At 45.2% G+C, this 23,299-nt stretch overlaps 2 protein-coding genes across 4 annotated transcripts in view; both read right to left on the bottom strand.

Moving 5' to 3' along the window:
- Window positions 1–23,299, bottom strand: part of SCN8A (sodium voltage-gated channel alpha subunit 8) — a 164,172-nt gene that overhangs the window by 121,608 nt on the left and 19,265 nt on the right. The gene's annotated exons all lie outside the window — the stretch shown is intronic.
- The window catches only part of LOC125627509 (uncharacterized), a 44,345-nt gene continuing 35,448 nt past the window's right edge, over window positions 14,403–23,299 (bottom strand). For all 3 annotated transcript variants that reach the window (XM_075121581.1, XM_075121580.1, XM_075121582.1), the window contains one exon: window positions 14,403–16,114. In XM_075121581.1, coding sequence (XP_074977682.1) covers window positions 14,592–15,758 — 1,167 coding nt within the window. In that variant the 5' untranslated portion in view covers window positions 15,759–16,114 and the 3' untranslated portion in view covers window positions 14,403–14,591. The remainder of the gene's footprint in view (window positions 16,115–23,299) is intronic.

Here is a 23,299-nt window from a genome sequence, read left to right as displayed (position 1 = left end):
AACAAAGCAATGGCTAGGATGATTTAGTTCAGGTTAGTCCTGCTCTGAGCAGGGCTTGGACTCTATGACCTCCTGAGGTCTCTTCCAACCCTAATATTCTATGATTCTATTTCAGTTTGAGGTGTGATTTTTTCTTTTTTACCAAAAAAGTTATACCAATGCAACCCCTAGTGTGGATGCAGTTACAGAGGCATAAAGATGCCTTATGATGGTATAGCTTATTCCCAAACCCATACAGAAATAGCTACACTGGTATAAAAGCATCTTTATATTGATACAACTGCAGCTACACCCAGGGATTGTGCTACTTTGCCACCTCACTGTGTACCCCTTTTCCCAGATCATTGATGTATATGTTGAACAGGACTGGTCCTAGTAAGGATCCTTGCAAGACCCCACTATTTACATCTCTCCACAGTGAAAACGGACCATTTATTCCTACCCTTTGTTTACTATCATTAAATAAGTTACTGATCCATGAGAGGACCTTCCCTCTTCTCCCATGCGTGCTAACTTTGCTGAAAAGCCTTTGGTGACGGACCTTGTCAAAGGTTTTCTGAAAGTCCAAGTAACCTTGTCCACATGTTTGTTGAGCCCCTAAAAGAATTCTCATAGATTGGTGAGGCATGATTTCCCTTTACAATAGCCGTGTTGACTCTTCCCCAACATACTGTGTTCATCTATGTGTCTGATCATTCTGTTCTTTACTATAGTTTCAACCAATTTACCTGGTCCTGAGATTAGGCTTACTGGCTTGTAATTGCCAGGATCACCTCTAGAGCATTATATTAGGTATCCTCCAGTCAACTGGTACAGAGGATGATTTAAACATTAGGTGACATCCCACAGTTAGTAGTTCTGCAATTTCATATTCGATTTTTTTCAGAACTCTGTGAATACCATCTGGTCCTGGTGACTTATTACTGTTTAATGTATCAATATTTTTCTAAAACCTCCTCTATTGATATCTAAATTTGGGACAATTCCTCAGATTTGTCACCTAAAAAGAATGGCTCAAGTGTGGGACTCTCCCTCACATCCTCTGCAGTGAAGACCAATGGACATAATTTGTTTAGTTTCTCTGCAATGACCTTGTCTTCCTTGTGTAATTCTTTAGCACCTTGATCATCCACTGGCCCCACTGATTGTTTGGCAGGCTTCCTGTTTCTGATATACTTAAAATAAATTTGCTGTTAGTTTTTGTGTCTTTTGGTAGTTGCTCTTCAAATTCTTTTTTGACCTGCCTATTTATACTTTTGCACTTCACTTGCTATAGTTTGTGTTCCTTTCTGTTTTCCTCAGTAGGATGTCTGTATGGTAACACCCATTGTTTCATGTTCTCTGTGTATATAAAATCTCCCCACTATATTTTCCACTGTATGCATCCAATGAAGTGAGCTGTAGCTTATGAAAGCTTATGCTCTAATAAATTTGTTAGTCTCTACGGTGCCACAAGTACTCCTTTTCTTTTTACGGATACAGACTAACATGGCTGCTACTCTGAAATCAGTAGGATTTGACTTCCAATTTTTAAAAAATGTCTGTTTGTCTCTAACCACCTTTTATTCTGTGTTTAGCCATGGTGGCCTTTTTTTGGTCCTTTACTGTTTGTTTGTTTTAATTTGGGGTATACATATAGTTAAAGCTTCTATTATGTTTTTAAATAGTTTCCAAGCAGCTTGTACCCACTCCACTCTTGTGAATGTTCCTTTTAATTTCTGTTTAACTACCCCCCTCATTTTAGTGTAGTTCCCCTTTCTGAAGTTAAATGCTACTGTGATGGGTTCCTTTGGTATCCCCCCCCCCCCCAAAGGATTTTCAATTTAATTACATTATGGTCACTGTTACACACATGCATGCTTGTACAAAACATGCACCATGTATGCAGTTCAGCTACTTTCACCGCTTGGACCCAATCCTGTGCACCACTTAAAACTGAATCAAGAATTGTCCCTCACCTTGTGGGTTCCAGGACTAGCTGCTCCAAGAAGCAGTCATTACTGGTGTCAAGAAATTTTCTCTCTGCATCCTGTCCTAAGGTAACATGTTCCCAGTCAATATGGGGATACTTGAAATCCCCCATTATTATTGGGTTTTCTGTTTTTGTAGCCTCTCTAAATTCCTTTAGCATTTCACAGTCACCATCATCATCCTGGTCAGATGGTCAATCATATATTCCTACTGCTATACTCTTATTATTCAAGCATGGCATTTCTATCCATAGAGATTCTGTGGTACTAACTTATTCATTTAAGATTTTTACTAAATTTGACTCTGCTTTCTTTCACATATAGTGCTATTTCCCCATCAATGCAACCTACTCTACCATTCCTACATAAAAAGAAAAGGAGTACTTGTGGCACCTTAGAGACTAACCAATTTATTTGAGCATGAGCTTTCGTGAGCTACAGTTCACTTCATCAGATGCATACCGTGGAAACTGCAGCAGACTTTATATACACACAGAGAATATGAAACAATACCTCTTCCCACCCCACTGTCCTGCTGGTAATAGCTTATCTAAAGTGATCCTCAAGTTGGGCCATTTCCAGCACAAATCCAGGTTTTCTCACCCTCCACCCCCCCCCCCCACAAATTCACTCTCCTGCTGGTGATAACCCATCCAAAGTGACAACTCTCTACACAATGTGCATGATAATCAAGTTGGGCCATTTCCTGCACAAATCCAGGTTCTCTCACCCCCTCACCCCCCTCCCAAAAACCACACACACAAACTCACTATCCTGCTGGTAATAGCTCATCCAAAGTGACCACTCTCCCTACAATGTGCATGATAATCAAGGTGGGCCATTTCCAGCACAAATCCAGGTTTTCTCACCCCCCCACCCCCATACACACACAAACTCACTCTCCTGCTGGTAATAGCTCATCCAAACTGACCACTCTCCAAGTTTAAATCCAAGTTAAACCAGAACATCGGGGGGGGGGGTAGGAAAAAACAAGGGGAAATAGGCTACCTTGCATAATGACTTAGCCACTCCCAGTCTCTATTTAAGCCTAAATTAATAGTATCCAATTTGCAAATGAATTCCAATTCAGCAGTTTCTCGCTGGAGTCTGGATTTGAAGTTTTTTTGTTTTAAGATAGCGACCTTCATGTCTGTGATTGCGTGACCAGAGAGATTGAAGTGTTCTCCGACTGGTTTATGAATGTTATAATTCTTGACATCTGATTTGTGTCCATTTATTCTTTTACGTAGAGACTGTCCAGTTTGACCAATGTAAATGGCAGAGGGGCATTGCTGGCACATGATGGCATATATCACATTGGTGGATGTGCAGGTGAACGAGCCTCTGATAGTGTGGCTGATGTTATTAGGCCCTGTGATGATGTCCCCTGAATAGATATGTGGGCACAGTTGGCAACGGGCTTTGTTGCAAGGATAAGTTCCTGGGTTAGTGGTTCTGTTGTGTGGTATGTGGTTGTTGGTGAGTATTTGCTTCAGGTTGCGGGGCTGTCTGTAGGCAAGGACTGGCCTGTCTCCCAAGATTTGTGAGAGTGTTGGGTCATCCTTTAGGATAGGTTGTAGATCCTTAATAATGCGTTGGAGGGGTTTTAGTTGGGGGCTGAAGGTGACGGCTAGTGGAGTTCTGTTATTTTCTTTGTTAGGCCTGTCCTGTAGTAGGTGACTTCTGGGAACTCTTCTGGCTCTATCAATCTGTTTCTTTACTTCCGCAGGTGGGTATTGTAGTTGTAAGAAAGCTTGATAGAGATCTTGTAGGTGTTTGTCTCTGTCTGAGGGGTTGGAGCAAATGCGGTTGTATCGCAGAGCTTGGCTGTAGACGATGGATCGTGTGGTGTGGTCAGGGTGAAAGCTGGAGGTATGCAGGTAGGAATAGCGGTCAGTAGGTTTCCGGTATAGGGTGGTGTTTATGTGACCATTGTTTATTAGCACTGTAGTGTCCAGGAAGTGGATCTCTTGTGTGGACTGGACCAGGCTGAGGTTGATGGTGGGATGGAAATTGTTGAAATCATGGTGGAATTCCTCAAGGGCTTCTTTTCCATGGGTCCAGATGATGAAGATGTCATCAATATAGCGCAAGTAGAGTAGGGGCTTTAGGGGACGAGAGCTGAGGAAGCGTTGTTCTAAATCAGCCATAAAAATGTTGGCATACTGTGGGGCCATGCGGGTACCCATAGCAGTGCCGCTGATCTGAAGGTATACATTGTCCCCAAATGTAAAATAGTTATGGGTAAGGACAAAGTCACAAAGTTCAGCCACCAGGTTAGCCGTGACATTATCGGGGATAGTGTTCTTGACGGCTTGTAGTCCATCTTTGTGTGGAATGTTGGTGTAGAGGGCTTCTACATCCATAGTGGCCAGGATGGTGTTATCAGGAAGATCACCGATGGATTGAAGTTTCCTCAGGAAGTCAGTGGTGTCTCGAAGGTAGCTGGGAGTGCTGGTAGCGTAGGGCCTGAGGAGGGAGTCTACATAGCCAGACAATCCTAAACCTATCCTAAAGGATGACCCAACACTCTCACAAATCTTGGGAGACAGGCCAGTCCTTGCCTACAGACAGCCCCGCAACCTGAAGCAAATACTCACCAACAACCACATACCACACAACAGAACCACTAACCCAGGAACTTATCCTTGCAACAAAGCCCGTTGCCAACTGTGCCCACATATCTATTCAGGGGACACCATCACAGGGCCTAATAACATCAGCCACACTATCAGAGGCTCGTTCACCTGCACATCCACCAATGTGATATATGCCATCATGTGCCAGCAATGCCCCTCTGCCATTTACATTGGTCAAACTGGACAGTCTCTACGTAAAAGAATAAATGGACACAAATCAGATGTCAAGAATTATAACATTCATAAACCAGTCGGAGAACACTTCAATCTCTCTGGTCACGCAATCACAGACATGAAGGTCGCTATCTTAAAACAAAAAAACTTCAAATCCAGACTCCAGCAAGAAACTGCTGAATTGGAATTCATTTGCAAATTGGATACTATTAATTTAGGCTTAAATAGAGACTGGGAGTGGCTAAGTCATTATGCAAGGTAGCCTATTTCCCCTTGTTTTTTCCTACCCCCCCCCCGATGTTCTGGTTTAACTTGGATTTAAACTTGGAGAGTGGTCAGTTTGGATGAGCTATTACCAGCAGGAGAGTGAGTTTGTGTGTGTATGGGGGTGGGGGGGTGAGAAAACCTGGATTTGTGCTGGAAATGGCCCACCTTGATTATCATGCACATTGTAGGGAGAGTGGTCACTTTGGATGAGCTATTACCAGCAGGAGAGTGAATTTTTGTGGGGGGCTGAGGGTGAGAAAACCTGGATTTGTGCTGGAAATGGCCCAACTTGATGATCACTTTAGATAAGCTATTACCAGCAGGACAGTGGGGTGGGAGGAGGTATTGTTTCATATTCTCTGTGTGTATATAAAGTCTGCTGCAGTTTCCACAGTATGCATCCGATGAAGTGAGCTGTAGCTCACGAAAGCTCATGCTCAAATAAATTGGTTAGTCTCTAAGGTGCCACAAGTACTCCTTTTCTTTTTGCGAATACAGACTAACACGGATGTTACTCTGAAACCATTCCTACATACTTTGTACTGGCAACATGATGTCCCATTAATTATCATTGTTCACCAAGTTTCTACAATACCGATTATATCAATATCCTCATTTAATATCAGGCACTGAAATTCACCCATATTAGTATTTAGACTTCTTGCATTTGTCTATAAGCACTTATAAAATGTCAATATTTAGTTGTTTGCCTTCATGTGATGTAATTTAATGGGACTCTTCCATTTGATTGTTTCTCTTCAGCTCCTACCAGTACTTTATCAGACTTCTAGCCTCTTCTTTTTAGCAGGATAAAAGGGATCCCCTTTAATAAATCTTCTCCTACAGGATGTGTCTGTCTGAACTGGGTGCACCTCTGCATCTGTTGACTCTCCTTCAGCCCTTAGTTTAAAAACTCTTCTCTGATCTTATTAATTTTATATGCCAGCAATTTGGTTCCATTTTGGTATAGGTGGAGGCCATCCTTCCTGCATAAGCTCCTCCTTTCCAGAAAGGTTCCTCAGTTCCTAATAAGCTTAAATCCCTCCTCCAAATACCATTGTCTCATCTACACATTAAGAACCTGCAGTTCTGCCTAAGTGGCCCTGCACCATGCTACCTTTTCAGCCACCTTAAGTACAACCATTAAAGAGATGAATCTGGGCACCGAAATAGGGACCTCCAGGGCAGGTTGCAAAATTCATCTTCAATTGCATTAACCTTCCCACACCACACTAAACAGACCAACCTAATCCCAGCACCACCAGACCAACCCAAACAGGACCTCCTACCAACCCAAACCCTTCATAACCCTATAATATTTCACTTCCAAGGAGATCTCCCAATCAGTTCCCAGATCAGAACGAACATTCTCCTTCTGAGGCTGTCACCCTCTGACAGGAAGGGAGCTACATTTTCTAGCCCTTTCTGGCCAGGTGTGGCTTTCACCTTCACAGACATCAAGATGGCTGAACAAACCAAACTTTACCTCAAAGGTATCCCTAACCTCCCCTTCCACATCAAGACAAATCCCATCCCTCCATCATGATGAACGGGTCCTGGCCATCCCCATAGCAACGTAACAAACGTGCATGCCCCCCCCACAACGCCCACACAGATTTCACTGCCTTTCCTCCCCATAACAGTGCTGCTGGTGGTGCAAGAAGTGGAGCCTCTTGGGATATGTCTACACTGCAGCCGGAGCATGCCTTCCAGGTTGGGTAAACAGACACGCATTTGTTCTGCTCAAGCTAGTGCACTAAAAACAGTGTGGAAGCCAAGGCATGGGCTAGCCACCCAAGTACAGACTAGGGGATAGGTGGGGGTAGGTTATAATTCAGCAGCTAGCCCATGCTGCAATATCCACATTGCTATTTTTAGCATGGTAGTTTGAGCAGAGCTAGCATGTGTCTGTTTACACAGGTTGGGAGGCATGCTCTCAGCTGCAGTGTAGACATACAGGGCTCATGCCTCATGGCTGGAAAGTGTGGGCAAGCCAGACTGGAGTGGAGCTGTATAAGTATTGTGGCTCCCAAAAACAGCAGTGCACACATGGCATGCGCTTGTACAAAACATGCACCATGTATGCACACTTACACTTTGGACCTGGGGCTCAGTGCTACACTAAGAAAAATTGGATTGCTTTATTAACAGTATTGGAAGGAGCTCTGCAAAGTCAGAAAAGGAAATTAGGTGCCAGTACTCATTGAAAGTCAATGGGAGTGGGGCACCTACCCCAATTTGTGCCTGTCAAAATCTCCCTCACTGTGTCCCATGTGCAGCTGGTGTGCACATACTAACTGACAAAGGCCAATGGAATCCCTCCCCTGGCCTATCTAGAAAGCAGAACTGTGCTTTTCATACTTGGTTGAAAAACTCTCCCAGTTTCTCACCTTTCCCACAAATCCTGCTTCTCGTATTATCATGCAAAACTTCAGAGAGTAAAATGAGCGGGATTCATCCCTTTATATTAACACTGGTTCTAACCAGATATACATACATTCAAGGGCAGGGTAGACTCATTACTCATGGAGGAGGAAAAGACAACAGAAAGTGCAGCAATGGCCGAAGTGTCAAATGCCTTTGTTTGTTCCAGCAAAATGGCTAGCAGTGACTGGATGACCAACACAGTGAACATCAGTGTACATGGGGTAGGATCTGAAGCTAAAACAGGGGTAGAACAAGTTATGAATTACTTAGGCTATGTCTACACGAGAGACCTTACAGTAGCACAGTGGTTGTACCGATGCACCTGCGCCGCTGTAATAGCTCCCGTGTGGCCACTCTATGCCGACAGGAGAGAGCTCTCCCATCGACATAATTAGTGCACCCCCAATGAGCAGCAGTTGCTATGTAGGCAGGAGAGCATCTCCCACCAACCTAGCGCTTTACACACTGGCACTTTTGTCAGTGTAACCTATGTCTGTCAGGGATGTGTTTTTTTCACATCCCTGCCTGACAAAAGTTTTACCAACAAAAGTGCTGTGTAGACATAGCCTTAGAAAAGGTAGATGTCTTCCCGCTGGCAGGGCCTGATGAAATGCATCCTAGAATACTTAAGGAACTGTCTGAAGAGATCTCTGAACCATTAGTGATTATCTCTGAGAAATCGTGAAGGATGGAAGAGATCCCAGAGGGCTGGAAAAGGGCAAATATAGTACCTATCTACAAAAAGGGGAATAAGGACAGCACAGGGAATTATAGACCAGTCAGCTTAACTTCAATACCTGGAAAGATAATGGAGCAAATAATCAAACAATCAATTTACAAGCACCTAGAAGATAATAAGGTGAAAAGGAACAGTCAACATGGATTTGTCAAGAACAAATCATGTCAAACCAACCTAATATCTTTCTTTGACAGGGTAACAAACTTTTTTTCGGGTGGGGGGAAGCGGGGGAGGCAGATGTGATATATTTTGACTTTAAGTAAGGCTTTTGATACTGTCTTAGGTAACCTTCTCATAAACAAACTAGGGAAATATAGCCTAGAGACAAACCTACTATAAGATGGAGGCACAACTGGGTGCAAAACTATACTCAGAGTAGTTACCAATGGTTCATAGTCAACCTGGAAGGGCACATGGAATGGGGTAGCACAGGGATCTGTTCTGGGTCCATTTTTATTCAAAATCTTCATAAATGATTTGGATAATATCATAGAGAGAACACTTATAGAGTTTATGGACTATAAGTGGTATGGGTTGCAAGCATTTTGGAAAACAGGATTAGAATTCAAAGTGATTCTGACAAATCAGAGAAATAATCTGAAATAAATAGGATTAAATTCAATAAGTCAAATGCAAAGTACTACACTTAGGAAAGAATAATCAATTGCACACATACAAAATGGGAAATGACTGTCTAGCAAGGAGTACTGCACAAAAGGATCTGGGGGTTATAATTAAGGTTAAGATTTATACACGGGTATTTTTGGTAAAAGTCACGGACAAGTCACAGGCAATAAATAAAAATTCACGGCCCATGATTTGTCCATGACTTTTACCAGAAATACCCATGACTAAATCTTTACTCCAGCTGCCCTGAAGTCAGCTGCACCAGCTGCTGCAGAAGTCATGGAAAGTCACGGAATCTGTGACTTCCACAACCTCCATGAAAGAATCCCAGCCTTAGTTATAGTGGATCACAAAACTAAATATAAGACAACAACGAAGAGAGGGAAGAGCATCTTCGCAAGCAGGCTGGCTAACCTAGTGAGGAGGGCTTTAAACTAGATTCACCGGGGGAAGGAGACCAAAGCCCTGAGATAAGTGGGGAAGTGGGATACCAGGAGGAAGCACAAGCAGGAGCACGCGAGAGGGAAGGGGTCCTGCCTCACACTGAGAAAGAGGGACAATCAGCAAGTTATCTCAAGTGCCTATACACAAATGCAAGAAGCCTGGGAAACAAGCAGGGAGAACTGGAAGTCCTGGCACAGTCAAGGAATTATGATGTGATTGGAATAACAGAGACTTGGTGGGATAACTCACATGACTGGAGTACTGTCATGGATGGGTATAAACTGTTCAGGAAGCACAGGCAGGGCAGAAAAGGTGGGGAAGTTGCACTGTATGTAAGGGAGCAGTATGACTGCTCAGAGCTCCAGTTTGAAACTGCAGAAAAACTTGAGAGTCTCTGGATTAAGTTTAGAAGCGTGAGTAACAAGGGTGATGTCGTGGTGGGAGTCTGCTATAGACCACCGGACCAGGGGGATGAGGTGGACGAGGCTTTCTTCCGGCAACTCACAGAAGTTACTAGATCGCAGGCCCTGGTTCTCATGGGAGACTTCAATCACCCTGATATCTGCTGGGAGAGCAATACAGCGGTGCACACACAATCCAGGAAGTTTTTGGAAAGGGTAGGGGACAATTTCCTGGTGCAAGTGCTGGAGGAACCAACTAGGGGCAGAGCTCTTCTTGACATGCTGCTCACAAACCGGGAAGAATTAGTAGGGGAAGCTAAAGTGGATGGGAACCTGGGAGGCAGTGACCATGAGATGGTTGAGTTCAGGATCCTGACACAGGGAAGAAAGGAGAGCAGCAGAATACGGACCCTGGACTTCAGAAAAGCAGACTTTGACTCCCTCAGGGAACTGATGGGCAAGATCCCCTGGGAGAACAACATGAGGAGGAAAGGAGCCCAGGAGAGCTGGCTGTATTTTAAAGAATCCTTATTGAGCTTACAGGGACAAACCATCCCGATGTGTAGAAAGAATAGTAAATATGGCAGACGACCAGCTTGGCTTAACAGTGAAATCCTTGCTGATCTCGAACACAAAAAAGAAGCTTGCAAGAACTGGAAGATTGGACAAATGACCAGGGAAGAGTATAAAAAAATTGCTCAGGGATGCAGGAGTGAAATCAGGAAGGCCAAATCACACCTGGAGTTGCAGCTAGCAAGAGATGTTAAGAGTAACAAGAAGGGTTTCTTCAGGTATGTTAGCAACAAGAAGAAAGTCAAGGAAAGTGTGGGCCCCCTACTGAATGAGGGAGGCAACCTAGTGACAGAGGATGTGGAAAAAGCTAATGTACTCAATGCTTTTTTTCAGAGTAACAGCCGTGTTAGTCTGTATTCGCAAAAAGAAAAGGAGTACTTGTGGCACCTTAGAGACTAACCAATTTATTTGAGCATAAGCTTTTGTGAGCTACAGCTCACTTCATCGGATGCATACTGTGCAAAGTACACAAGATCTTTTTAAAGCATGAAAAAATGGGTATTTACCACTACAAAAGGTTTTCTCTCCCCCCTCCCCACTCTCCTGCTGGTAATAGCTTACCTAAAGTGATCACTCTCCTTACAATGTTTGTATGATAATCAAGGTGGGCCATTTCCAGCACAAATCCAGGGTTTAACAAGAACGTCTGAGGAACTGGGGGGGGGGAACGCGGGTAGGAAAAAACAAGGGGAAATAGGTTACCTTGCATAATGACTTAGCCACTCCCAGTCTCTATTCAAGCCTAAGTTAATTGTATCCAATTTGCAAATGAATTCCAATTCAACAGTCTCTCCCTGGAGTCTGGTTTTGAAGTTTTTTTGTTGTAATATCGCAACTTTCATGTCTATAATCGCGTGACCAGAGAGATTGAAGTGTTCTCCGACTGGTTTATGAATGTTATAATTCTTGACATCTGATTTGTGTCCATTTATTCTTTTACGTAGAGACTGTCCAGTTTGACCAATGTACATGGCAGAGGGGCATTGCTGGCACATGATGGCATATATCACATTGGTGGATGTGCAGGTGAACGAGCCTCTGATAGTGTGGCTGGATTTGTGCTGGAAATGGCCCATCTTGATTATCATACACATTGTAAGGAGAGTGATCACTTTAGATAAGCTATTACCAACAGGAGAGTGGGTTTGTGTGTGTCGGGGGGGGGGAGGAGAAAACCTGGATTTGTGCTGGAAATGGCCCACCTTGATTATCATACAAACATTGTAAGGAGAGTGATCACTTTAGATAAGCTATTACCAACAGGAGAGTGGGGTGGGGGGAGAGAAAACCTTTTGTAGTGGTAAACACGCATTTTTTTCATGCTTTGTGTGTATAAAAAGATCTTGTGTACTTTCCACAGTATGCATCCGATGAAGTGAGCTGTAGCTCACGAAAGCTTATGCTCAAATAAATTGGTTAGTCTCTAAGGTGCCACACGTACTCCAATGCTTTTTTTGCCTCTGTCTTCACAAACAAGGTCAGCTCCCAGACTACTGCACTGGGCAGCACAGCCTGGGGAGGAGGTGACCAGCCCTCTGTGGAGAAAGAAGTGGTTCAGGACTATTTAGAAAAGCTGGACGAACACAAGTCCATGGGGACGGAGGCGCTGCATCCAAGAGTGCTAAAGGAGTTGGCAGATGTGATTGCAGAGCCATTGGCCATTATCTTTGAAAACTCATGGCGATCCACGGAAGTCCCGGATGACTGGAAAAAGGCTAATGTAGTGCCCATCTTTAAAAAAGGGAAGAAGAAGGATCCTGGGAACTACAGGCCAGTCAGCCTCTCCTCAGTCCCTGGAAAAATCATGGAGCAGGTCCTCAAGGAATCAATTCTGAAGCACTTAGAGGAGAGGAAAGTGAGCAGAAACAGTCAGCATGGATTCACCAAGGGCAAGTCATGCCTGACTAATCTAATTGCCTTCTACGATGAGATAACTGGCTCTGTGGATGAGGGGAAAGCAGTGGACATGTTGTTCCTTGACTTCAGCAAAGCTTTTGACACGGTCTCCCACAGTATTCTTGCCAGCAAGTTAAAGAAGTATGGGCTGGATGAATGGACTATAAGATGGATAGAAAGCTGGCTAGATTGTTGGGCTCAACGGGTAGTGATCAATGGCTCCATGTCTAGTTGGCAGCCGGTATCAAGTGGAGTGCCCAAAGGGTCGGTCCTCGGGCCGGTTTTGTTCAATATCTTCATAAATGATCTGGAGGATGGTGTGGATTGCACCCTCAGCAAGTTTGCAGATGACACTAACCTGGGAGGAGAGGTAGATACGCTGGAGGGAAGGGATAGGATACAGAGGGACCTAGACAAATTGGAGGACGGGGCCAAAAGAAATTTGATGAGGTTCAACAAGGACAAGTGCAGAGTCCTGCACTTAGGACGGAAGAATCCAATGCACCGCTACAGACTAGGGACCGAATGGCTCGGCAGCAGTTCTGCAGAAAAGGATCTAGGGGTTACAGTGGACGAGAAGCTGGATATGAGTCAGCAGTGTGCCCTTGTTGCCAAGAAGGCCAATGGCATTTTGGGATGTATACATAGGGACATTGCCAGCAGATCGAGGGACATGATCGTTCCCCTCTATTCGACATTGGTGAGGCCTCATCTGGAGTACTGTGTCCAGTTTTGGGCCTCACACTACAAGAAGGATGTGGAAAAATTGGAAAACGTCCAGCGGAAGGCAACAAAAATGGTTAGGGGACTGGAACACATGAGTTATGAGGAGAGGCTGAGGGAACTGGGATTGTTTAGTCTGCGAAAGAGAAGAATGAGGGGGGATTTGATAGGGGCTTTCAACTATGTGAAAGGGGGTTCCAAAGAGGACAGATCTAGATTGTTCTCAGTGGTAGCTGATGACAGAACAAGGAGTAATGGTCTCAAGTTGCAGTGGGGGAGGTTTAGGTTGGATATTAGGAAACACTTTTTCACTAGGAGGGTGGTGAAACACTGGAATGCGTTACCTAGGGAGGTGGTGGAATCTCCTTCCTTAGATATTTTTAAGGTCAGGTTTGACAAAGCTCTGGCTGGGATGATTTAGATGGGGATTGGTCCTGCTTTGAGTAGGGGGTTGGACTAGATGATCTCCTGAGGTCCCTTCCAACCCTGATATTCTATGATTCTATGTAATATTGCAAAAAAAGCAAGCATCATTCTGTAATGTTTTAGCAGGTGTATTGTAAGAAAGACACAAGAAGTAATTCTTCTACTCAGCACTGATAAGGCCTCAACTGGAATACTGTGTCCAGTTCTGGGCACCACACTTCCGGAAAGTTGTGGAAAAACTGGAGAAAGTCCAGATGAGAGCAACAAAAAATGATTAAAGGTCTAGAAAACATGACCTATGTAGAAAGATTGAAAAAACTGGGTTTGTTTAGTCTGGAGAAGCGGAGACTGCCGGTTACAAGATAACTGCCTTCAAGTACGTAAGAGGTTGTTATAACGAGGAGGGTGATCAACTGTTCTCCTTAACCACTGAGGGCAGGACAAGCAGCAATGGGCTTAAATTGCAGCAGGGGAAATTTAGGTCGGACATTAGGAAAAACTTCCTAACTGTAAGGATAAGTAAGCACTGGAACAAATTACTTAGGGAGGTTCTGGAACCTCTGTCACTGGGGGTTTTTAAGAACAGATTAAAACACCTGTCAGGGATAGTCTAGATAATATTTAGTCCTGCCTCAGTGCAGAGGACTGGACTAGATGACCTATCAAGGTCCCTTCCAGTTCTACATTTCTATGATTCACTGATGGATTTGGGAGTTAGAAGATACTAGGATGATAATCTAGTCTGACCTCCAGCATAACAGTGGCCATAGAACTTCAGCTAGTGACTTCTGGATGACCTAGATCTTTCAGAAAGACACCCATTCTCAATTTTAAAGACTTCTGGTAAGACGTCCTCCTCACCCAGATGCTCAAGAACACGGGGGGTGAGGGGGAGAGGTGCCGGGCACTCAGCCACTCCACTCCACAGGGTGGCCCAAGCAACAGAAGGCTGTCATTCAGACAGTTTGATTTGTAGAGTGGCTATAATAAGCAATTTGGCTTTGTCCTTCCCTCCTCCTCCACCCCACCCCACCCCACCCAGGCTACCTTGTCAGTTATCTTCCTTTTTTTTAATTAATAAAGAAAGAATGCATGGTTTCAAAACAACAGTTACTTTATTTCAAAGGGGGGAGGGTGGTTGGCCTACAGGGAATTAAAATCAACGAAGGGGGCGGGTTTGCATCAAGGAGAAATACACACAACTGTCACACTGAAGTCTGGCCAGTTATGAAACTGGTTTTCAAAGCCTCTCTGATGCGCAGCGCGCCTTGCTGTGCTCTTCTAATCACCCTGGTGTCTGGGTGCTCAAAATCAGATGCCAGCGATTTGCCTCAACCTCCCACCCCGCCATAAACATCTTCCCCTTACTCTCACAGATATTACGGAGCACACAGCAAGCAGAAATAACAATGGGAATGTTGGTTGTGCTGAGGTCTGACCTCGTCAGCAAACAGCGCCAGTGAGCTTTTAAACATCCAAAGGCACATTCTACCACCATTCTGCACTTGCTCAGCCTATAGTTGAACTGCTCCTTACTACTGTCCAGGCTGCCTGTGTACGGCTTCATAAGCCATAGGAGCCAGGGGTAAGCTGGGTCCCCAAGGATAACTATTGGCATGTCAACATCCACAATGGTAATTTTCTGGTCTGGGAAGTAAGTCCCTTCTTGCAGCTGCTCGAAGGGCCCAGAGTTCCTAAAGATGCAAGTGTCATGCACCTTTCCCAGCCATCCCACGTTGATGTTAGTGAAACGTCCCTTGTGATCCACCAGCGCTTGCAGCACCATTGAGAAGTACCCCTTGTGGTTTACATACTGGTTGGGAAGGTGGTCCGGTGCCAAGATAGGGATATGTGTTCCATCTATCACCCCACCACAGTTAAGGAAACCCATTGCAGCAAAGCCATCGACTATGACCTGCACATTTCCCAGAGTCACTACCCTTAATAACAGAACGCCAATGATTGCACTGGCTACTTGGATGACAGCAGCCCCCACAGTAGATTTGCCCACTCCAAATTGATTCCTGACTGACCGGTAGCAGTCAGGCGTAGCAAGCTTCCACAGGGCTATCGCCACTCGCTTCTCAACTGTCAGGTCAGCTCTCATCTTGGGCAGGGGAAAGTAACTCACAGTGTTCCAGGAAAGTGGCCTTAGCATGCGAAAGTTTTGCAGCCACTGTGCATCATCCCATACCTGCAACACTATGCGGTCCCACCAGTCTGTGCTTGTTTGCCGGGCCCAGAATTGGCGTTCCACTGTGTCAACCAGCCCCACTGCCACCACGATTTCCCAATTGCCACAGCCCGTGCTTTCAGGAACATCTGTGTCCACATCCTCATCAAAATCGTCCTCATGCTGGCGTCTCTTAGGCCGGTTCTGCATATACTCCAGGATAATGCGCAAGGTGTTTACAATGCTCACAACAGCAGCAGTGAGCTGAGCGGGCTCCATGCTTGCCGTGGTATGGCATCTGCAGGAGAGCAGAGTTGCAGCAGAAGCGGTGGATGACGATGGATGCCACGAGAATAGATATTTATACAGAACGACGAGAGGTCCTGCAAGGTGGATTCATGGCAACAGGAGAGCAGAGTTGCAGTGGAAGCAGTGGATGACTACAACATGGAGAAATTTGCTATTGAGACTGAGCTCATTTACAAGAGCAGGAGAGCAGAGTTCAGCAGAAGTGGTGGATGATGATGGTTAGCAGTTGTACTGCATCATCTACTGACAGCAGTACCCAGGACACAAACAGCAGTGGTGACGGTGAGCTGAGCTGAGCGGGCTCCATGCTTGCCGTGATATGGCATCTGCACGGAAAAAGGCGCAAAACAATTATCTGCCGTTGCTTTCGTTGAGGGAGGGGTGACTGACGACATGTACCCAAAATCACCCGCGACAATGTTTATGCCCCATCAGGCATTGGGAGCTTAACCCAAAATTCCAATGGGCGGCAGAGACTGCGGGAATTGTGGGATAGCTACCCACAGTGCCTGCTCCGTAAGTCGATGCTAGCCACGGTAGTGAGGATGCACTCCGCTGACTTAATGCACTTAGTGTGGACATACGCAATCAACTGTATAAAATCAATTTCTAAAAATCGACTTCTATAAAATCTACCTAATTTCGTAGTGTAGACATATCCTTAGAAAGGTCAGGTCTGGGTTGTTGTTTAAGTTACTCTCTAAAACTAAAGAGTTAAATTTTCAAAAGCTACTACGTGACTTTTGACCTTAAATCCTATTGGATTTCCATTAGACTAAACTTTGAACCTACTAACTTATAAAGTGCCATATGTATCACTGTCTATTAACTATCTACATATACAGACATCTCTCTTCTATAGAGCAATCTCATAACTAGTAGTGATGATGGCAATTAAGGTCAGTTGGGGAAGATGTTTTTGTGATATTTTTAGTATTACTTAACATTTATATTTGTCCACCAGGGTCTGGAGAAGTACTAAATTCATTTTGTTTTGTTCAAGAAAAGAGCCAATCCATTCACTATTATTATTATTAGAGACTTCTATAGTGGTGGTGCTCAGAAGATGCAGTCAGGAGCCGGGCTCAGTTGTGCTAGGCACTGCACAGACAGAAGTAGACATGATCTCTGCCCTGAAGAGCATAAAGTTTTCTTTGTTTTTTTATTATTTTTACAAACTGCAACTTGATGCCAATCTTAAAATGGTGTCATAAAATATCCACAGTAATTTGGCACACTAATACCTTGGCCATTTTTCCCCCAATTCCACCACAATCCACAAAGAATAACTTCTAGCATCCACCCGTCAAGACAACTGGATCTAATCAATACTATCGTTGGTCCCAGTGGAGATACCCAAAACTGAATAGACCTGGTTGCTAAAATCCCCAACCCACCCCACATACGCCTTGGAGATTATTCCAATTTAAAATCCAGCCCTTTTACCTCAAGTACATAGGAATTTCAGAGACTAGCACTAGATGCTTCACAGGAAGGTGCAAGAAACCCCACAGTAGGCATGTGGGATAATCTGCCCCCGCAGGAAGGTCTCAGCTTTCCCACCCATGAGAATTTTCAAGATTTCAACCCAAAAAAATTCCCATCCCAAATTGAGATGAAAAGTCAAAATCTCAAATATTTTCACGAACCTAAAATCTGAAAACATTTTGGATATATATTGTTTGTTTACTATAAATTAACAAATTTTGAAATGAAGTCAGTTTGAACAAAAAAAATATTTTTAAAGTGTTGAAACAGGATCTTTTGGTGATTTCAAAAAAAAATTTTTGATATGGGAAATTTGTCAAAATTGTCCCTTTCCCACAGTTTCTGTTTTGACAAATTAGCAATTTCCAACAGAAAATGCATTTCACTGAAAAATTCCTGAGCACCTCTAAACCCAACCCTAATAGGTATAAAATTAAATTAAATGGAGACACAGGGCTAAACTGTTTTTTGAAGGCCTGTTTTTAAAAACTCCACAATGCACAGGAATAAATGTTAGGTGGGGTAGCAGAAGAGGAGGGGTTTCTCTAAAACAGTGGTTCTCAACTGTGGTCCACCACTTGCTCAGGGAAAGCCCCTGGTGTGCCGGGCTGGTTTGTTTACCTGCTGCATCTGCTGGTTCGGCCAATCGCGGCTCCCACTGGTCGCGGTTTGCTGTGCCCGGCCAATTGGAGCTGCTGGAAGCGGCGTGGGCCGAGGGATGTGCTGGCCGCCCTTCCCGCAGCCCCCATTGGCCTGGAGTGGCAAACTGCAGCCAGTGGGAGCTGCAATCGGCCGAACCTGCGGACGCGGCAGGTAAAGAAACTGGCCCGGCGCACCAGGGGCTTTCCCTGAACAAGCGGTGGACCACAGTTGAGAACCACTGCTCTAAAAGATACCAGCATGGCTTTGTTTCTCAGACATGATACCTCTCTGAATCACAGCCAGTTTAGAGAGAGAAAAATAAACACTGATAACTGTATTATAAAAGTAATGAATCAAAGGAGAGCTCCCAGTGTGTGAAAGACACCTTTCGCCAGCGCTAATAAATACTGCCAGCTGCCACTGCCAAGCACCCTCAGGCCCTGTCCTGCAAAAACTCAGCTACTTATCACTGAATTCCATAGGACTACTCACATGAGTGAAGATAAGCATGGGCATTTGCAGGGTCAGGGCCTTGGCACCCAAGTCCCCTTTTGAAGGAGGTCCCCAAGTTCAGGTACCTCCTGGCTAAAGGATCAAAGGTGAAATCCTGGCTCTATTGAAGACTGGCAAAATTCCCATGACTTAGTAGGGCTAGGATTTCACCTTAAACCTCTAAGGTGTTGAGCACCCACTGACTTCATTGTGAGTTGAAGGGACTCAGCCCCAATCAGGAGGTTCTCAGCACTTGGCAGGATTTGACCCCAAGTCCTCTGGGGGTAAGTCTGTGCCTGTTCTCAGTGGCCTGTCATCTTAGTGCCAACTTCTCAATCTTGGGTTTGCCTCAAATGAGAGGAGTGGGATCAATAGATTGGGATTTGTATGCTTCTACTCCCAACATGGCCAATGAGATTTTGACTCGGTCACTGAGCTTCTCTGTGACTCACTTTGCCCAGTTATAAAACTGACACAATCCTTCCCTCTTCACAGACCTAAGGCAGCTCAGTGTTTACAAGACACCCAGATCCTTGGAAGAAAGGTATAAAGCATAGTATATGCTGCAATCCAAGGACAAGCTTTCACTCCCCAGGATTCTAAGAGTTATGGAATTTATTTGTCTATGTATAATTCAGTGCATCTTCAAAATAGATTCCACAACCCAATTTCAAACCTAATATATTATTTATGGACATGCCTTGCCAATGAAGCCCAGTTTCCAAGCACACCAGTTTCACAGGCACACCAAGCTGTCATACAGAGAACTACTTCACCACACAGTAATGTCCATCTCAAGAACATTAACTTGTGTTAACAGGAGAGAGGTGGAAATTTATTTGTAAGTACAGCGGTCATCACCAATGGAGCCTTTTTTGTTGTTGTTAGCTAGCAAATTACACAATAAACTGAAAAAGAAATAAATTATTGCCTCCCCCAATCTCTTTCAGTTGTTGGAATCTTAAATATTACTTGTAACAGCACATCATACCTATTCAGAAAGTTTGATTTTAATTTTTTTTTCCTCCCACCCTTTGTTGGTCTATTTAGACTATAGTTCTTAAGGACATGGATTATCTCTCACCACATTTCTGTGCAGCACCGAGCACAACGGGGTCATGAACTCAGCTGGCACCTGTAGGTGCTGCTGCAATACAAATGTTGTGTTGAAAAGTCTAACTCATTGAAAATTATTTTAAAGTAGTGAAATGGAGACAAGTGGCCTTTCTTTCAGGTAGCAATGTAATGTCTGGGACATGTCTCTATCTACGGGCTAGCAGCAATGCCAGAAATAGTAGCACCAGCAGGTCAGATTTCAAATCCAGGGGTTGACTTATTGCTCCTGAGTCCAAGCACAATCCTCAAGAAGCTCAAAAGAGCCATTGCCAGCAGATCAGACTGAGCATTAATGGGACTCCCAAGAGAGCCTTTTACAAGGTCCTCCAGCAAGGGTTGGGGCAGGAAACAAGGAGAGTGAATTCACTTCTATAAGGCAGTATGGGATTAAAATGCATTCATAAATGCCTGTCAGATGGATGGAGGGATCTGTGGCCTGGCACAGTTCACCATGCCTGAGACAGTGGTCAGGCAGCATGTTATATGGAGAGGAAATGTTATATGGAGAGGACAAAAACACTGGCCTGGGAAGCAGGAGATTTGGGCTCTATTTCTAGCTCTGCTGTGTGACCTTGGACAAGTAAATTTGCCTCTTTGTGCTTCTCTTTCCCTCTGCCACCCTTTGTCTCTCTATTTAGATTGAAAGCTCCTCAGGGCAGGGACCACCTCTTAATATGTGCATGGGCAGTGCCCAGCACAATGGAACCCTGATCTCAGTTTCTGCCTGTAGAACTAATGTAATAGAAATAATAAAATAACATGTTCAATGAAAGTTGTTAGTTTATCCCACATGGTGTACTAATTCTGCATAAAAACTTCATCTATCCCTAGTGTTTCCCTCCTCGACCACGGATGCCACACCATTTCTCTCTCCTACTTCATATTCCTCCTCAGTACCAACCCTCTTCCTGCAAAGAAGCTTTCATTAGGATTCTGATTTCTGGGTACTTCATCTCTAAATTTCTAGTCAACAGGAAATAGCTGCTATGTTGCGTTCTGTTCGATACAGGCTGTTATGCAGGGAACACATTCACTGTGCTCTCTCTCATGAAGATTTTACTTTAGTTCCTTTTTTGTTTTGTTTTCCTTTAACCCAGGGGTAGGCAACCTATGGCACGTGTGCCAAAGGCGGCACACAAGCTGATTTTCAGTGGCACTCACACTGCCTGGATCCTGGCCACCAGTCCGGGGGGCTCTGAATTTTAATTTAATTTTAAATGAAGCTTCTTAAACATTTTAAAAACCTTATTTACTTTACATACAACAATAGTTTAGTTATATATTATAGACTTATAGAAAGAGACCTTCTAAAAACGTTAAAATGTATTACTGGCACGCGAAACCTTAAATTAGAGTGTATAAATGAAGACTCGGCACACCACTTCTGAAAGGTTGCTGACCCCTGCCTTAACCTAAAATAATAAATCATCATCATCATCATTCAGGAATCAATCCCTGCCCCAGAGAATTTGCAATCCAACTGAATGAGAGAAAACACGGACTAGGGGATACAGCAGAGGTGGGCAAACTGTGGCCCGCAGGACCCTCCTGCCTGGCCCCTGAGCTCCTGGCCAGGGAAGCTGTCCCCCGTTCCCTGCAACCTCAGCTGGCTGCCAGCGCAATGCTCTGGGCAGCGGGGCTGTGAGCTCCTGGGGCAGCGCAGCTGCAGAGCCTGGCCTGACTCGGTGCTCTGTGCTGCGCGGTGGTGTGGCCCGGCTCTAGCATCACCAGCTACTGCTGCTCCAGGCAGCGTGGTCAGGGGGCATGGAGTAGAGGGGGGTTGGACAGAGGGCAGGGGAGTTCGGGGTGGTGGTCAGAGGGAAGGGTGTGGATAGGGGTCAGGGTGGGAACAGGGGGTTGAATGGGGGCAGGGGTCCTGTGGGGGACAGTGAGGAAGGAGGGGGGGTTGGGTGAGGTGGCAGGGGGCAATCAGGGGCAGAGGTTCCGGGGGCAGTCAGGGGACAGGGAGAAGGGGTGGTTGGATGGGGCAGAGGTTCCGGAGGGGCAGTCAGGGAGGAGGGGTTTAATGGGGCGGCGGGGGGCAGTTAGGGGCAGGGGTCTGGGGGCGGTCAGGGGACAGGGAGTGGGGTTGTGTGAATGGGGCAGGGGTCCCGGGGGGGGCCGTCAGGGAATGGGGGGGTTGGATGGGGCAGGAGTCCCAGGGAAGGGGTGGATAGGAGGTGGGGCCGGGCCATGACCCCCTCCCCTAACCGGCCCTCCATACAATTTCCAAAACCTGATGCGGCCCTCAGGCCAAAAAGTTTGCCCGCCCCTGGGATAGAGCATTGAATGGAGAGTTGGAAGTCCTGGATTCTGTTCCCAGCTCTGTTATTGACTTGCTGTGTGAATTTGGGCAAGTTGCTTCACCCGCTGTGCCTCTATTCCCACTCCCACCCTTTATCTGTCTTGTCTATTATGACTATAAGTTCTTTGTGGCAGGGACAGTCTCTCACTATGTGTCTGTGCTGAGCCCAGCACAATGGGGCCCTGAGCTTAGACAAGGCCTCTAGGACCTACTGTAATGTAAACAACAAGATACATGCAATGACTACTTGGAGCTTCATACAGAGTAAAGACAGAATTTGGATCTTCTTGCTACCAAATCACAGACTCCTGCCACTCAAGCTTATGAAGAATCACCATTACCTGACAGCAGTATAGGGCCTAGGACTCATAGCTGAGCAACGCTGATTTTACCCACACAACTAGCCAATTCATTATAATACTGATCACGTAACACCAGCTTTTTTCCCACTCCACTATAAAGGGACAGAAGAAAGAGCTACAGCCCTATTAGAAAGAAAGCTAGAATTTTTGTTCTGGATGGGGAGTGGGGAGGGATTTAAAAAGGGAACATCTTGAAAAGCACAGTAAGATCCAAGATGGCAAAGGTGGATTTATGAGATGTTCTTCCCAAAATTGCCAATTCAGCATGGACAAGGGACAGATGGCAGCGAGATTTATTGAAGTTTTCAAGGAGCTGTTCTGGGGAAGACAGGTGGGCCCAGTAGAGGAGATGCAGCCTAGATAGTGGCAGCATGTGAGCAGCATGCTTCCCCCACCAGGTGCATAGAAAGGAGAACCCTCCCCCTTGGCACAGATAGACACGTGCTACAACTATGCGAGAGCATGCCCAGAACACTGAACTTCATTCCTTTATGGCTCACTGCATCCTCATAAACACCTCTGCTCTTGTGGAGTTAGGTCAGCTGCCCAGACTAAGCACAGTTCCACGCTAAACCCCCATCCCGTTTCTTTTGTCTGACAGGTTAGGCATCTGCAAAGCCCAACAGGCAACATTTTAAGCAAACACCTTCATTCTTTCTCCCATGCTGCCCCTCACACTTGGGAGAAGCTCCCCATTAACACACACAAAGCTACTCAATTGTCTTCCCTCAAATTCCTTCTGAAAACTCTCCTTTGTCATGATGCCTACAAAACACTTTACAGGAGCTAGGCAGCTGGTGTGCTGAGACTGCAGTCTACCATGCTGACCAACATGGTCTCTGTTTCCTTGTGCACCCCCATCTGTCTGTCTGTCTGCACTTTCCCCCTGGCTTATAGTTAGACTGGAAGCTCTTTAGTGCAGAGCCCATCTTTTTGTGTTGTATTTGTACAGCATCTAGCACAGTGGGGTTCTGGTCCATGTCTGGGGCACCTAGGTGCTACCTCAACACAGATAATAACTCAGGGGGGTTATGGTAACCCTCCTGACCTGCCCTCCTTGCCTGCTCCATGGGTAGGGAGAGGACGTCTGTCTCCAGTGACATCAA

Source organism: Caretta caretta, chromosome 20 (genome assembly GCF_965140235.1).
Source record: "Caretta caretta isolate rCarCar2 chromosome 20, rCarCar1.hap1, whole genome shotgun sequence".
Taxonomy (NCBI): Eukaryota; Metazoa; Chordata; order Testudines; family Cheloniidae; genus Caretta; species Caretta caretta.
Note: the sequence above shows the minus strand (reverse complement) of the source record. Positions and strands in the feature narration are given on the sequence as shown.